This window comes from Sceloporus occidentalis, unplaced genomic scaffold (genome assembly GCF_023333645.1).
Source record: "Sceloporus occidentalis isolate IW3139 unplaced genomic scaffold, rSceOcc1.0.p SCAF_8, whole genome shotgun sequence".
Taxonomy (NCBI): Eukaryota; Metazoa; Chordata; class Lepidosauria; order Squamata; family Phrynosomatidae; genus Sceloporus; species Sceloporus occidentalis.
Genome location: NW_028316988.1, coordinates 11,312,967 through 11,325,816, shown reverse-complemented (window position 1 = coordinate 11,325,816; position 12,850 = coordinate 11,312,967). Strand labels below are relative to the sequence as shown.

Genomic DNA, 12,850 nt, shown 5'->3' with positions numbered 1-12,850 from the left:
CGGTGTCATTGCTGTTGTTGTTTGTAAAGACAGCATCACAGCCCTGTGCATCTCACAGCCGCAGGGCCAGCCTCCCCAGCCTTTTGTGGGGCCATAAGCGTTGCCTGTGTCTCTGCCCCTTCCCCTGCTCCCTTGTCTCCTTGAACATAGCTAATAGACACACAGACACACACTCCTGTTGGCATATGAAGTTCATTGAAGAATACCCGTTAGCTCTTACAAAAACGCACAGTACAACTGTAAATAAATATGGTTATTGTTCATAATAATTGGATGCTGATGCCCAGTTAAAAATTCCGCACATACACACCCACGTCTATGTACAGAAGAACCCACGTTCCAGATCACACACTTACTAAAAAGTCCTGCCTGGGGCTACAGCCTCATCCTTCTCCACCTGGGAGTAAGCCCCACTCAGCGCATGGGACTTGCTTCTAAGCGGAGGGACAGCATTGCACCGTGAACTCCATCAGCCCCCAACCCATTTCTGAAGCAGGAGGCAGATGGCAAACTGGAGCAGAAGGGTGGGTGGGGAGGGGGCAAAAGGCCCCCTGGTTGTGGGATTCAGCTGTGTCTTAGGGGATGGTGCTTAACCCATGGGTCTACCTCTTGGGTATGTGTTCCAGACTAGCTGTGATCTAGGACATACCACCAGCAGAGGAGGAAGAGGAGGAGGTGAATGACAAGGAGGAAAGGCAGGGAAGCTACTCAGAAAAGCAGGAAGCCTTGTTTTGTGTGTGGTGCGATGGGGCCTCCTTTGAGCTTCAGCGGCTGCCCACCTCTCAGTTCAGGTGGCTTGCTAAAAAGGTACCCTGGCCAGATTTTTTTTCCCATTTTACACAGAAACGACACTGAAATGAAAAAGTAGGTCTGGCTCACTGAAACCATAATGGGTTTTCAAGGCTGCCAGAAATGGGCTCTAAACCCAGTTCTTTCAGTGTGATACCTAACACCTCTGGAGTCCTGAATGTAACGGAAGCTATATAAACAAACTTTAACAATAATCCAATCTAAATCTGGATAAAGTGCTGCCTCCTGTTTCTCTCCTGAGAGATTCCCAGATGGATCAGAATGCCCACTTGCTCTGGTGCGTCCTGCGATGGTCCCCCTCCGTCCTCCTCCCAAGAGTCCCTGCTGCTTGGCCAGGACCACAGTTCCCAAACTGCAGAGGGCCCTGGGGCCATGGCCCCTTCCCTGGCCCTGGCCCTGAGCAGAGCAAGGGGACTAAAGGGGGCTGGGGCCGCCCGCTGCCTCCTGGCTCCTAGGGCCTCATGAATGGCAGTCACCAGAGAAGTCATCCACTCATGCGCCAAGGCCTTCATCAATGGGAGCTTTATCCAAGGCAGCCCACCGATCATCATGCCACTTCCCAGAATGGAGGGCATCCTGACACTGTCCTTTGGGGCATGGCCACCTGCAGGGGGCGCTACCCACCGGCAAATGGCAAAGTCACACCTGCCAGACTTGCCATCCCTTGCCTTTAGGGGCTGATAACAGAGACACATCTGAGGGGCTTCCAAAGGAAATGGACGGCCATCATTGGGGCAGGCAAAGCTTTTCAGGGAGGGGAGCAGGGGGAGGTTGGTGCAATGCTGCCAGCTTGCATTTGTGTCCAGACAGCTGGACTCACTGCGGCTGAATTTGGAGGCCAGATGCCAGAAAGGAGGAGTGGCGGAGAGGCCTTCTTCTCCATTTGCCATCCCATTGCCTACCCTGCTGAACATGCTCCTTTATCAGGCTGTGGAGAGGGAAATAGACAAAGTCCCCGTTCACAAATGGCCCACAATGTGGACAGCAGGGAAGGGGGCAACAGACGCTCCTTGTGGGAAGAACAACAATTTCTTGTGGGCAGGACCATCCTAGCAAGAGCCAGAGAGCTGAACATGCGTCACATGACCAAACCCTTCTCTCTGGCTGACGCACGGATGGAGATAGATATGGAGGGCTATGTACATGATCACCCATGAGCACTGGGGGTCTTCCTCTTCCGATGTGGCGAAAGAAAATGGGGGTGAGGTGGCAGTGGAGGTGAAGGAGGGTCAGAGCATGCAGGTCTGATAAAGAGAATCTTTCCCTATTGCAAAGGAAATCCATTCCGCTTTCGAGAATACGCAGCCTACCCTCGGCCTGGTCGGCGTGCCATTCGGGACCACCATCCCTGTGTCTCTTGATGTCACAAAGAGAAATAACCAGAGACCTCCCAGCTCCGGAAGAAGAAGGGGGCAAAGAAGGGGGCTGGCTGCTCCAAGGCCTCATGTTCGTGTGGTTCATCCAGGAGTATCAAAAAGAAGGGGACCTCATCCTGGCCAAGTGGGAAGAAAGCAATGCAGACGCTGTGGATGGGTGGCAAAGGCCTTGCTTTGGTGTCTCCAGGAGGGACCCATCAGAGTCTCCATTGGTCTGTTCCTCTGGAGCCTGCAGCCAGCGGGAGTGGCTTCAGATGTCACACCACGGTGCTGACCGAGGGGTCGGAGAGGTTGAGCTGCCCAGTGATGTCTGTAGGGTGATACTGCTGCAAGAGACAAACAGACAGACAAAGAGGGCAAGGGATTAGGCAGAGCTGGGCCAGGCCTCCGGCTGACTAGTCCAGACGCACGCCCCTTTGGGGGATCGCTCAGGGATGATGCAGTGGCCAGGTCCTGGAGGCCCTCAGAGCGTCCGCCAGGGGTCTTGGCCACTCGCCTCAGGGGGCAGGGAGGGAGGGGGCACGCTCCACGGGACGTGGCACATGGCGCATGCGTGTCTCTCTCCCAGAGTGGCATTGCAAAGGCACAGGGAGCCGTTTGGGCCAGCCGTGGGGCAAGCGGCTCCCTGAGCATCAGGAGGACTAATTGGGGGCCAGACCTGGAAGCCGCCTCCAGACCCCTTGCGTCTGTAGCACAAATCCCCCTCTGCCCAGCCCTAGCTCCAGCAAACTGGAGAATTTGGCTTCAGTGGCAGGTGGCTAAAGAAATGCATAACTCTGTTTGTTCAGTTTATGGGCAACTGGAAAGACAGTTGTTCAAGTGGCCATGCCATGTATGCCACGCGTTAGAGACAAGGCCGGTGACTGGTCCTCTGCTGTCCCGGCTGGAGGAGGGTCGGTGGTAGCCCCTGAGGAAACGCCAAACAGTTTGCGCCAAATGTTGTATCCCGGGCGGGGGGGGGACGCCAGCTTTGGTCTTTGCTTTTTTGAGTGTGCCTATATATATGGCTGTCTGTGCTGGTAAACCCCTTTTGGGAGTGACCCACTTGTCCCTCTTTGACTATTCATTTGAAACCCAGTTGACTGATTTTAAAATTCCAAACCTCTGGCCCTAAAACAAAACCGCAGGCACCCTTCCCTCTGCCCCATGGCGACGGTGCACTGCAAAGGTGCAAGTAAGATGGCTGGGAACTGCCTTGGAAGCCCTGAGGCAAAGAAAGGCCTATTTAGATGGGCCTGAGAACCAGACAGGGATCTCGTTATGCCATTTTAACCTGATTTTTCTTTTTAGAGAAGCAATCTCTACAGAACAGGCTCCGTGTAGCTGATCTCTCAGCAGCACGTGAGAAAAGCCAAATGCACAGTGTCCAACTGGAGCAATGTGCCCAAGCTGCCCTTGGTCTTCTCGCCATGTGGCAGAATTGGTGGTCACCCTTGTGTCGGGGCGTCTGGACCTCTGGCCTTTGCCCTCGGCCGGCACCTCCCCAGCCTCCCTGCCGGGACAGCAGAGCAATGCATCATCTCTCAGGGATTCCCCAGAGGACAGGGAGGGTCAGAGGACAGCACCTGCGAGAGCCTTCTTGCCACACTCCACCAGAGAGCCAAGTGGCCCCTTCCCGGGACGCTCCACTGGCCACCAAAACCAGTGACCAATGGCAGTCCTGGGGGCATGTGTGCATACATACACAGATACAGCTACACATATATATGTCACACTCCATCTGTTTGGGGGCTCTTCTTGCTATGCCTTTGGCCCTTCAGAGGACTCGGGTCTCTCCTCCCCACATCTGCCCCAGCCCCCTCCCTCCCTCCTTGCCCCTGCCGGCCCTGCCAGCCACCCTTTCCCTGCTCTCCCTGGACAGTAGTACAGACCCCCCTGATTGTCATCGTCATCATCATCATCATCATCATACAGGACTTTGGGTACAGGACAAAAGTGAATGAACATTCAGGACAAGAGCCCCACCCTGTGCTGAGCCGCTCCTGAGGCCGGGCTTTCTCTACCGGCGGCTTATCTGCAGCTCACGGATTCTGGGCGTGATGGCATCTCGGGGCTGTCTGTAGGGAGCAGGCGCATCAAAGGGGTTGTCTATTACAGAGGCATCATGGCTGCAGCAGTTCCAGAGTCAAAGGCAACATCCACTTTGGCGAAAAAGAGCTCGCCCCTCTCTGCCCACCCTCCCGCCTCCCTTGACACGCATGCAGCCCCCCGCCGGGCACGCTGGGGCCAGAGGCGGCGGTGGCCTGGCCCTGGCCTTGGGTCCCCAGGGGTCAGCGGGCGGGAGGGGGCTTGCCAGGGGAGGATGGCTGCGGACGCCAAGGGCCCTTCCTAGTCCCACTCCCTCTTCCCAGGCGGGCCAGAAAGACACCCCTGGAACGCAAAAGCAAAGGGCTGCCTGGGCTCTGTCCCTAGGGCCTGGCTCTTGGGCACACGCTCTCCCCCAACAAAATAAAGGGGAAATGGGTGAACAGCCACCACTGGGCCTATATTCCATGGATTCCCTTTAGTCCTTAAGAAAAGGCCACAAAAGCCAGTGGCCATCACCATCTCTTGCGTCGGTGAACATGCCACAAGACAAGCTTTGTGTCGAGTAAAAGAAAAGCAACCTTTCCTTTGCCAGCCCAGATCTCACCGAAAATCAGCTTTATTGGCTGATCCTCAGGTCCACTATTTTGGAGGAGAAGAAATGTTGATTAACACTCTCCTCGTGCAGGTCATAGTTTTATCATATCTCAATAGAAAGGAGCAGATTGCCCACTGTACTGACTTGACTGAGAGGAGTGCGGCGTTCCCTCCCTCCGTCTCTGGTTTGAACTAGCAAACATTTGCTGGGAGAAATACAGGGTTTGGGAGCTTTGTTTGTGTGACATGTAGAAACACAAGAACGTCTGAGAAAAGAGTGGTTTGTAGGTAGCGGGTACATTGATATTTGGGGGCAGAGGTGCCCTACCAGACCCACCAATCTAATAACAAAGTCAGACTTTAATAACAAGGCACCTTCTCTATGGCCTTTTCTGTGCCAGCAAAGGCTGCAACAAAGCCCCCATGCAAAGGTTGTGTCTCTCTGTGAGATGGGCTGCCATTTGGGCTTTAGGCTTTCACCAGCTTCTGTCACTCAGCATTGTATTCTTAATGGCGCATCTCTTTAGTGAGATGCTCAGAGAATTCCTGCCATTTGGTGGCTTTGAAAACATAGCTAATTCATAAATAAATCCAAATTATGCAACCAGGGTTTCCCAAAGGCACTGGTTTAATGTCTTGCTTCCAGGGGTCCATCGTCGTGGCTCAGGCTGCATCCGCACTGCAGGAATAATAACGCAGTTTGACGCTGCTTTAACTGCCGTGGCTCAGTGCGATGGGATCCTGGGATTTGTAGTTTGTTGTGGCACCAGAGGCTAAAAAAACTCACAAAACTACAAATCCCAGGATGCCAAAGCATAGAGCCATGGCAGTTGAAGCAGTGTCAAACTGCATTACTTCTGCAGTGCAGATGCATCCTTAGAGAACGGCAAATTCTCTCTTTTTAAAGAAGTCTACCAAATGTCCCTTTTCAAAGGGCATTTGTTTCTTAAAAACCATGAGTTCTTCTGGCAGAAAATCTGTCCAGAGAACCTTCTGAACTCAAGGCAAGGCAGCCATTTTCAGGCTGGACTCTGTGAGGAGGTTTTCGTCTGAGGAATGTGGGTTTTGGCCCTTCCTTTTTGAGCTGGAAAGCAACATTCTTTGGAGAGAGAAATTTGGTTATGGAAGGGACCGGCGGCCCTTGACCCTTGATGGCAGCAACTGCCCTCCTTGAGTGACTGAAAGGGAGCCATTTCCCTCCTTGGCTTTGGGCCTCAGCCAGCCTTGAGGGAAGGTTCCTTCCTTCCTTCCTTCCTTCCTTCCTTCCTTCCTTCCTTCCTTCCTTCCTTGTGGCACTGTTTCCCTCACACACAAAAAGCCTTGCTCCCTTGCAGGCGGATCTCTGACTCTGTGTGTGTTGCCACGTTCACACTGCCTCACAACTGTTCACACTCAACCTCTGAGGTAAACATTAAGGAAGCTGGTGGAAGAGACTGTGTCCATTCGTCTTCCCTTTCCTTCCAGGGAAGACGGGGCACTCTTCCTCCTCTGCCCCGCCATGAGGAAGAAAGAGGGCCGCTGGGGTTTCTGACAGAGGGATCATGTTGGAGAACAATGGCATTCAATAACAAATGACAAACAAAGGCCACAGAGTGGGGCTGTCCTTTTCTTTCTCCCTCTGCTGCCCCTGGCATGGCCCTGGCTTTCCCCTCTTCATTCCTTCCTCAATGGCGGCAGGGGCTCTGGGCATGGAACTACCAGTCCCAGCATGCCCCTGGCGCCGCCACCCGCCCTTGGCCATGGCACACCCTGCGCTGAGGATTCTGGGAGCGGTAGTCAAGAGGGGAGGCAGAGGGCGCCTGAGGGAGAGGAAAGCGACGCTGGAAACAGAACTGTGCGCAAACAGACGGCAGTCGCGCAAAAGGCCAAGAGACAGGCCTTGAAAGGGAGGCTGCTTTCCTTGCTGCCTCTGAAGGGGAAATAGCTTGGACTTGTTTTATATATATGTATATTGTTTAAATAACTATCGCTATTTGAGTCTTGTGTGTGTCTATAGTTTAAATAACTATTGATCTGAGTTGTAAATGGGGAGGGGGCTGGGAAGGGGTCGCTTAGGATCTTATTGTATTTCTAATGCATTTCTACTGTTGTAACCCGCCTGGATTCCTAGTGATTGGGCGGACAATCGATCAATCAATCATTATTATTATTATTATATACTGTATGCGTGTGTGTGTGTCGTCAGTTTAAATAGCAAGAGTGTTGCTGTTTCAATTTCATATATATATAGTTTGCTTAAATAACTATCAGTGGCCTATGCAGTCTATACAGGGAGAGTTGTATGCATTTCATTCCCCTCCTAAGTTGTTTAAAGAACAGCGTTTCCGTCTGCATCGTGTTTGGCCCTGAGGCTTTTAGGCTCTTTTGGAGGAAGCCTCCGTGGGGCTGAGGGAGGGAACTTGGCCTTCTCTTGGGGGCCCTGGGCCCGATCTCTCTCTCTCTCTCTCTCTCTCTCTCTCTCTCTCTGGGCCTTTGGGCCCGACCTTCTCCTCCAACCCTTCAAAGCAGGCCTTCCATGTTCTTCAGCGCAGTCAGGGCCATGGTTTTCAGGGGGTTGGTCTTTCTTTCCTTTTTATGGCTTCTGGATGGACGGGTTCTGTTTATCTGATGGAAATCCTCAAAACCGTTTAAAGAACACGACAAGTAGGAAGTGAGGCTAAAACTGAGTAACAAAGGCCCCATACAGACAGGCCAAAACAAAGCTGCTTCGGTCACTTTGGCGGTAAGCCGTTTAAACGGTGCATCCATCCTAAGAGTCCGGAAGCCACGCCAACACCATGCTCCAGCCCTTAGGACTGCGACATAGCTTTGGTGCCACTTCTTGCCTCTTAGGACGCTTGCAGCATTTAAACAGCATGCCTCCAAGTGACCTGAAGCAGCTTTGTTTTGGCCTGTCTGTATGGGCCCTAAGGCATAGTTTAGGGCAGCCCTCCGCCTGCCTCGGCCCAAAGGAGACCCAGCGGACTCTCAAGCCCCAGAGTGCAGGGCTCCCAGGGCATCCACTCCCTTGGCCTTCCTATGCCCAAGAGATAACCTGGCACACACACACAGCCGCCGCCACCGCCGCCTTTGCCATCCCTTTGGAGATGACGCTCACTCCTTGCATGACCCCCGCGCAGTGCCCTGGACAATGCTGGGGCAGGAGGGCGAGGTCGCTCTCTTGTCACCCTTTTCTTGGGACCTCCCTAACCGAGACCCACTGGCCAAAAAACCAACAAAAGAACACAACCTCCCCTGAAAGGAAATTAACACGTCTGGGGGGTTAAAAAAGGCGTTGCTTTTTTAAAACCCTTTTAAAGCTTCGAGCAGGAGGCAGATTTGTGAGCCAGCCCCTTGTGCTGCATAGTGCAAAACAGAGGTGGCATTGCCACTTCCCTGCTTGCCAGATGTGCCCCCATGTGCGGTCAGTGGCGCCCAGCCAGGGTCCATGCAAACCGGGAAGGAGGGAGGGAGGGGCCGGCCTCGGCTGAGTTGCGCATGCAGCCCCCCAGCGCCCCCTCCCCTGTGCACCAGAGGTGTTTGAAAGCAAGAAGCTCAGAGCAAGCAGAGGTTTCGACGGCATCTCTCACCTCCTGGGAGATGGTTTCCGCCGAAACGGAATAACTTTTGTTTCGAGTTGGGCTGACCATCTTCATTTCTTTCTTTCTGGCTTGGCCTTGTTTTGGGCTTTGTAACCCGTTTTCCTTCCCAAATGCTCCCACTCCAAACTACCCACTGCTGACTGCTTCCTGCCCTGACCTCTCAGCTAAGCCACAGTCAGAGAGAGACCTCACTTGGGTACAGAAATCTGCCTTCTGCCTTCTCTCTCTCTCTCTCTCTGCCTCTTAAGAAATAATAAAAAACACAAAGAAAAGCCACAAGTAGGGAGTGTGGTAAAGAGGTGGCCCGCGTCAGGGGAGACATTGCCCAAGCGGGCAGAGCTGGGCGTGGGGGAATCAGTGACCGCTCCAGGCATCGGATGGCAAACAGGTAAAGGACACTCAGGACACCGTGGGAGGGAGGCAGGGAGGAAGGCAGGGAGGAACAGGTCAGTTTTCTTTGAAAGGTTGGCATCAGTAAGGTGAGGAAAGTTTAAATCACATTTCCAAACATAAGGAAATCAAAGGATCCAGTTCAAAAACAAAACCAAACAAAAACCAAGAACAGGAAACTCACTGCAGTTATCTCCAAACTCTTCACAGAACACTACAAAGCATCCAAGCCTTTCCTGGCCCAGTGGGGCTTTGAAACTTTTCGAGGGACACGGGGACAGCTGACTGACCGACTCTTGACGGACATGAGGCTATGGTAGGTTACACTGGCAGCTTTGGGATGGGTGTGTGGCAGTTGATGGGATGGCAGAAGAGAGGGAGGGAGAGCAAGAGAGTGAAAGAGAGAGAAGGAGGGAGAAAGAGGAAAGAGGAAAAGAGAGAGAGAGAGAGAGAAAGAAAAGGAAAGAAAGAGGGCATAATTGTTTTTCTTCCTCTTACCGTATCTTTGGATGACCTACGTCTCTTGAAGCTGGAGGCCAGGGTAGAGGTGATGGACCTAAAAGTGGCTTTCTTTTTAGGGTCTGGTTCTGCTCTACCACTTTTTCTATCCTAAAATGAATATGTATATAAGCGATTAGATCTCCAGTGGGTGGCTTGGACCTCTACACCTACATGAACACTGCCCCACGTCACGATCCTTGGTGTGCCTTTTTCCTTTTGGCTTGCTTTCTTACATGGCGGTGGTCGTCCTTATGGCTGTCAGTCCCAAAGGCACACACGGCCCTGGCGCCTGGCTCTGGCGTCGTGTGAGGGAGAGCCGGTGCATGACTGTGTCTAAATTAGGATGGCCTTTTTGTTGGAGGAAAGGAGCCCCTCGAGAGGATGGGTGGTGGGCCGGGAGGGGCGTGGGGCAAGTGGCTGGGCGTCTGCTGGGCTATACAGGTCAGCGGCCTGGAGAGCTGCGAGGTCTTCCCCAGGAGAGCCGTGGCAAAGCCGGCAGCCTCCGGGGTCCCTGGGTGAGCCACCTGCGCCCTGCCCCTTCCTAGAGAGAGAGGTGAGACACGTTCACCTACCACTAAATAAAAATGCTCGGGGCCTTTTCTGAAGGTGAATCCTACGGCCACAAGAGAGAGAGAGGACTGCATTGAAAGAGAAGGTCATTGTATGTTAAAAAAAAGGTATTCCAAAAATTTCAATGAGGCTTGGCGCAAAGCTTGAACTGTTTTTCAAAAGAAGATTTAAAAAAGGAAAAGAGAACAACAAAAATGTATCAAAATCAAAATTTCTGAAACGAGGAAAAGAAAGGGAAGAAGCAAAGCATTTAGGCTTTGGATGATGTTAGGGTTGGCAGGAACTCAAAGGAACAGAACGAAAGAGAAAAACCACAGCGGCAGAGCCGGGCAGCAGGCGGCCAGACCTGGTCCATGGGGGTCACCCAGGCCAATTTCCCTGCTCCACCCTCCCTCCCTCCCTCCCTCCCTCCCACCCCTCTTTTCCTGAACCCCTTTTCGGGTGTCGGGGCTGGGACCAGGTCTAGCCCTACTAGCCCTTTGTGAGGGTGACCAAAAATGTATCCCGCTGGTGCACAAAGCATGCGCAGGGGATACATTTCCTCCTCCTTTCCAGTTGTTTTTTTTTGCCTCATTTGTTTTTGCATGCATGCACAGAAAAAGAAAAGCTAGCAAGAAGAGAATGGGATGGGATGACTTTTTTTGTGTGCCTTCCCATGGCATTGCCGGAAATAGCCATGGCAAAACTGTGATTTCCCCAGGAAACAAAACAAAAGAAAAGAAAACCCATTATAGATATATTTGCTTTTAGCTTTTTTTTCTTGAACAAAGAAATCTTTCCACTTGCCTACCTTCTAGCAATGTACCAGATACTAGTGGTCTGAGGAATCCTCCTGTGAAAAAGTCTTACATTGTCAAACGGATCTAATGCGCGTACTTCTTTGTTTCTTTGTTATAACCCGTGGGGTGGCATGCTTGGCTGACAGCCCCAAGGAGTCTTTCCCCCCCAATGGCCCCGGGCAGGGTTTTTTCTAGAAAGTTGGCAAGTGAAAAAGGACAGTGACTAATGTGCTCTGGTTCCCTGCACATTTCACCCCTTCAGTACTGCTGCCTGGGGTTGGGGTGTGAGAGAGAGAGAGGGAGGGAGGGAGGGAGGGAGGGAGGAAGGAAGGAAGGAAGGGAGGAAGGAAGGTGGGCAGTTAGGTGGGTGGGTGGGTCGGAGGGGGGACACAAGGAAGGGCTCATTGGACATGGTGTTAGTGAGAAACTTTTGGTTTGCTTAACAGGGTTATGCGCCAGCTTGTCTTTCCCCTTCCACTCTGCAAAAAAGGCCCAGGTCTTCTCCAGCAGTTGGTGGTGCTTGCAGGTTTCCCAAAAAACCCCTCTGGGAGGCTGGCTGCCCAGCAGAAAGAGCTCTGATCGGCTGCCTGCCCATGGGCCCCGTTCTGACTTGGCTTGGCTGGTGCTCTTCAGGAGGGGCCTGCTAGGCAGGTCCTAGTGGATTTTTGTTCGTCCGGCTGGTCAATGATTTGTTTTAAGACAGTGATGGTAATGAAAGGAACTCAGGCTTGCCTTGTTGTGTCACCCACTGGCTCAGACTCCTTGTGCTGTGATACTGGGCATTACTAAGCAGAGAAACAAAGGCACTCTGCATGTGCTCCATATTCTGTAACTGAGCCTTGGCACTGGAAACAGGGGGGCAGCTGAGCTTCAGCAGCCTCTGCTTTTAAACTAAGCACTGTCTGGTACCAGAAATGGGGTGCCCTGAAGAGCTAGTGCCCTTGTTCTTCAAAATGCCATGGGATAGGCGTGTGTGTGTGTGTGTGTGTGTGTGTGTGTGTGTGTGGAGGGGGCGCCCTAATGTATGTGCTGCAGCAGCAGCAGCTCTGGCTGCTAGGGCCGCAATCCTGCCATCGCCTGCCCAGGTGCTGTGAGGGGTGCGAGGGAGGGGAAGCCAGCCCATTACTCAGGTGTTATCCCAAGCCTTTGCCGTTCCCTCTGCCAGCAGCTGGTGGCACTGAATGCACCACAGTGAGCGAAGCAGCCCTCCCAACCCTCCACTGGCCCCTCCAGGCACAGTGGGCACAGTCGCACACCCATTCACCACCGGGGCCTGTGGCTAGAAGGCCTTTGGCTGGGCATCGGGGCTAGGCTTATGGTCAGTGAAGTGCTCTTGGGACCCAGCCCAGGCACCAGGCAGAGCATCCTAAAGCTTTCTTCCCCCCAGCCAGGACCAGGTGGGTTTCATCCTTGTGAGGCAACAGGTTCCCAGTGGCTTAACATTGTCAATGGCTCACATAAGGACAGAAAGGGGAGCCATGCCTCAAAGGCGGTGGCAGAGAGAGTGCCTGCTTGCTCAGGGGTCTGAATGGGGAGCCTGGGGCTAGGGCTCGAGTGTGAACGCCAAACAGAGGAGCAGGAGTAGCTGCCTGCCCCTGTGGTCAGTGGGGACAGAGTGGGGCTGCAGGGCGGGCGTTTGGGGCACCTGTCCCTGTGCTATTCCCACATAGCACTGTAGTCACTGGTTGGGTGAAGTAATGGGAAACAAAAACAGAACAAAAAGAAAACCAACCGCACCTGTTTTGGAGGTTTTTCTCTAAAAACGGTCTGTCCTACCTGCAGGTTTTTCCGCCACACATTAACAGCCGCAAACGCCAGTTGCATCTGCTTCCTCCGGGCGTCTTTATGCCTTTTGTATGCTATTTCTATGAATATTAAAAATATCCCGGCCACAATACCTCCAGCCACCAGCATGAATACACCTGAAAGAAGCAGGACAGTTAACGCCAGGGAGCAAGGAGGACAGCGGCCCCCAAAGCCCTCCCTGCCCACTCTCCCTTTGGCACAGCAAAGGAAGAGGCAGGCTCTTTGAGTGCAGTCAGTACCACTAGAGAGAGGCTTCCATCTGGATGAGGGGAAAGGCAGCTGGGAGAAGTGTCATTGGCCAGTGCATTGGCCAGTGTTACCCCCAAGTTTCCTGAGATGTTTTGGACTTCTTCTTGTTGTTAGCGTGTGTGTGTGTGTGTATGTGTACATTGTTGGTTTTTATCAAAGCTTTGAG

At 52.9% G+C, this 12,850-nt stretch overlaps 1 protein-coding gene across 15 annotated transcripts in view; it reads right to left on the bottom strand.

The window, feature by feature from the left end:
* Positions 1-173: 173 nt before the first annotated feature.
* The window catches only part of GRIN1 (glutamate ionotropic receptor NMDA type subunit 1), a 30,221-nt gene continuing 17,544 nt past the window's right edge, over positions 174-12,850 (bottom strand). For 2 of the 15 annotated variants that reach the window (XM_089534562.1, XM_089534564.1), the window contains 4 exons: positions 12,367-12,551; positions 9,853-9,918; positions 9,278-9,388; positions 174-2,512 (listed from right to left, as the gene is read on the bottom strand). In XM_089534562.1, the coding sequence (XP_089390688.1) occupies positions 2,444-2,512; positions 9,278-9,388; positions 9,853-9,918; positions 12,367-12,551 (431 nt within the window). In that variant the 3' untranslated portion in view covers positions 174-2,443. Of the gene's footprint in view, positions 2,513-4,151; positions 4,275-9,277; positions 9,389-9,852; positions 9,919-10,640; positions 10,683-12,366; positions 12,552-12,850 lie in introns of those variants that run through there. The other 13 variants (XM_089534565.1, XM_089534566.1, XM_089534568.1 and 10 more) reach the window with 11 other exon arrangements.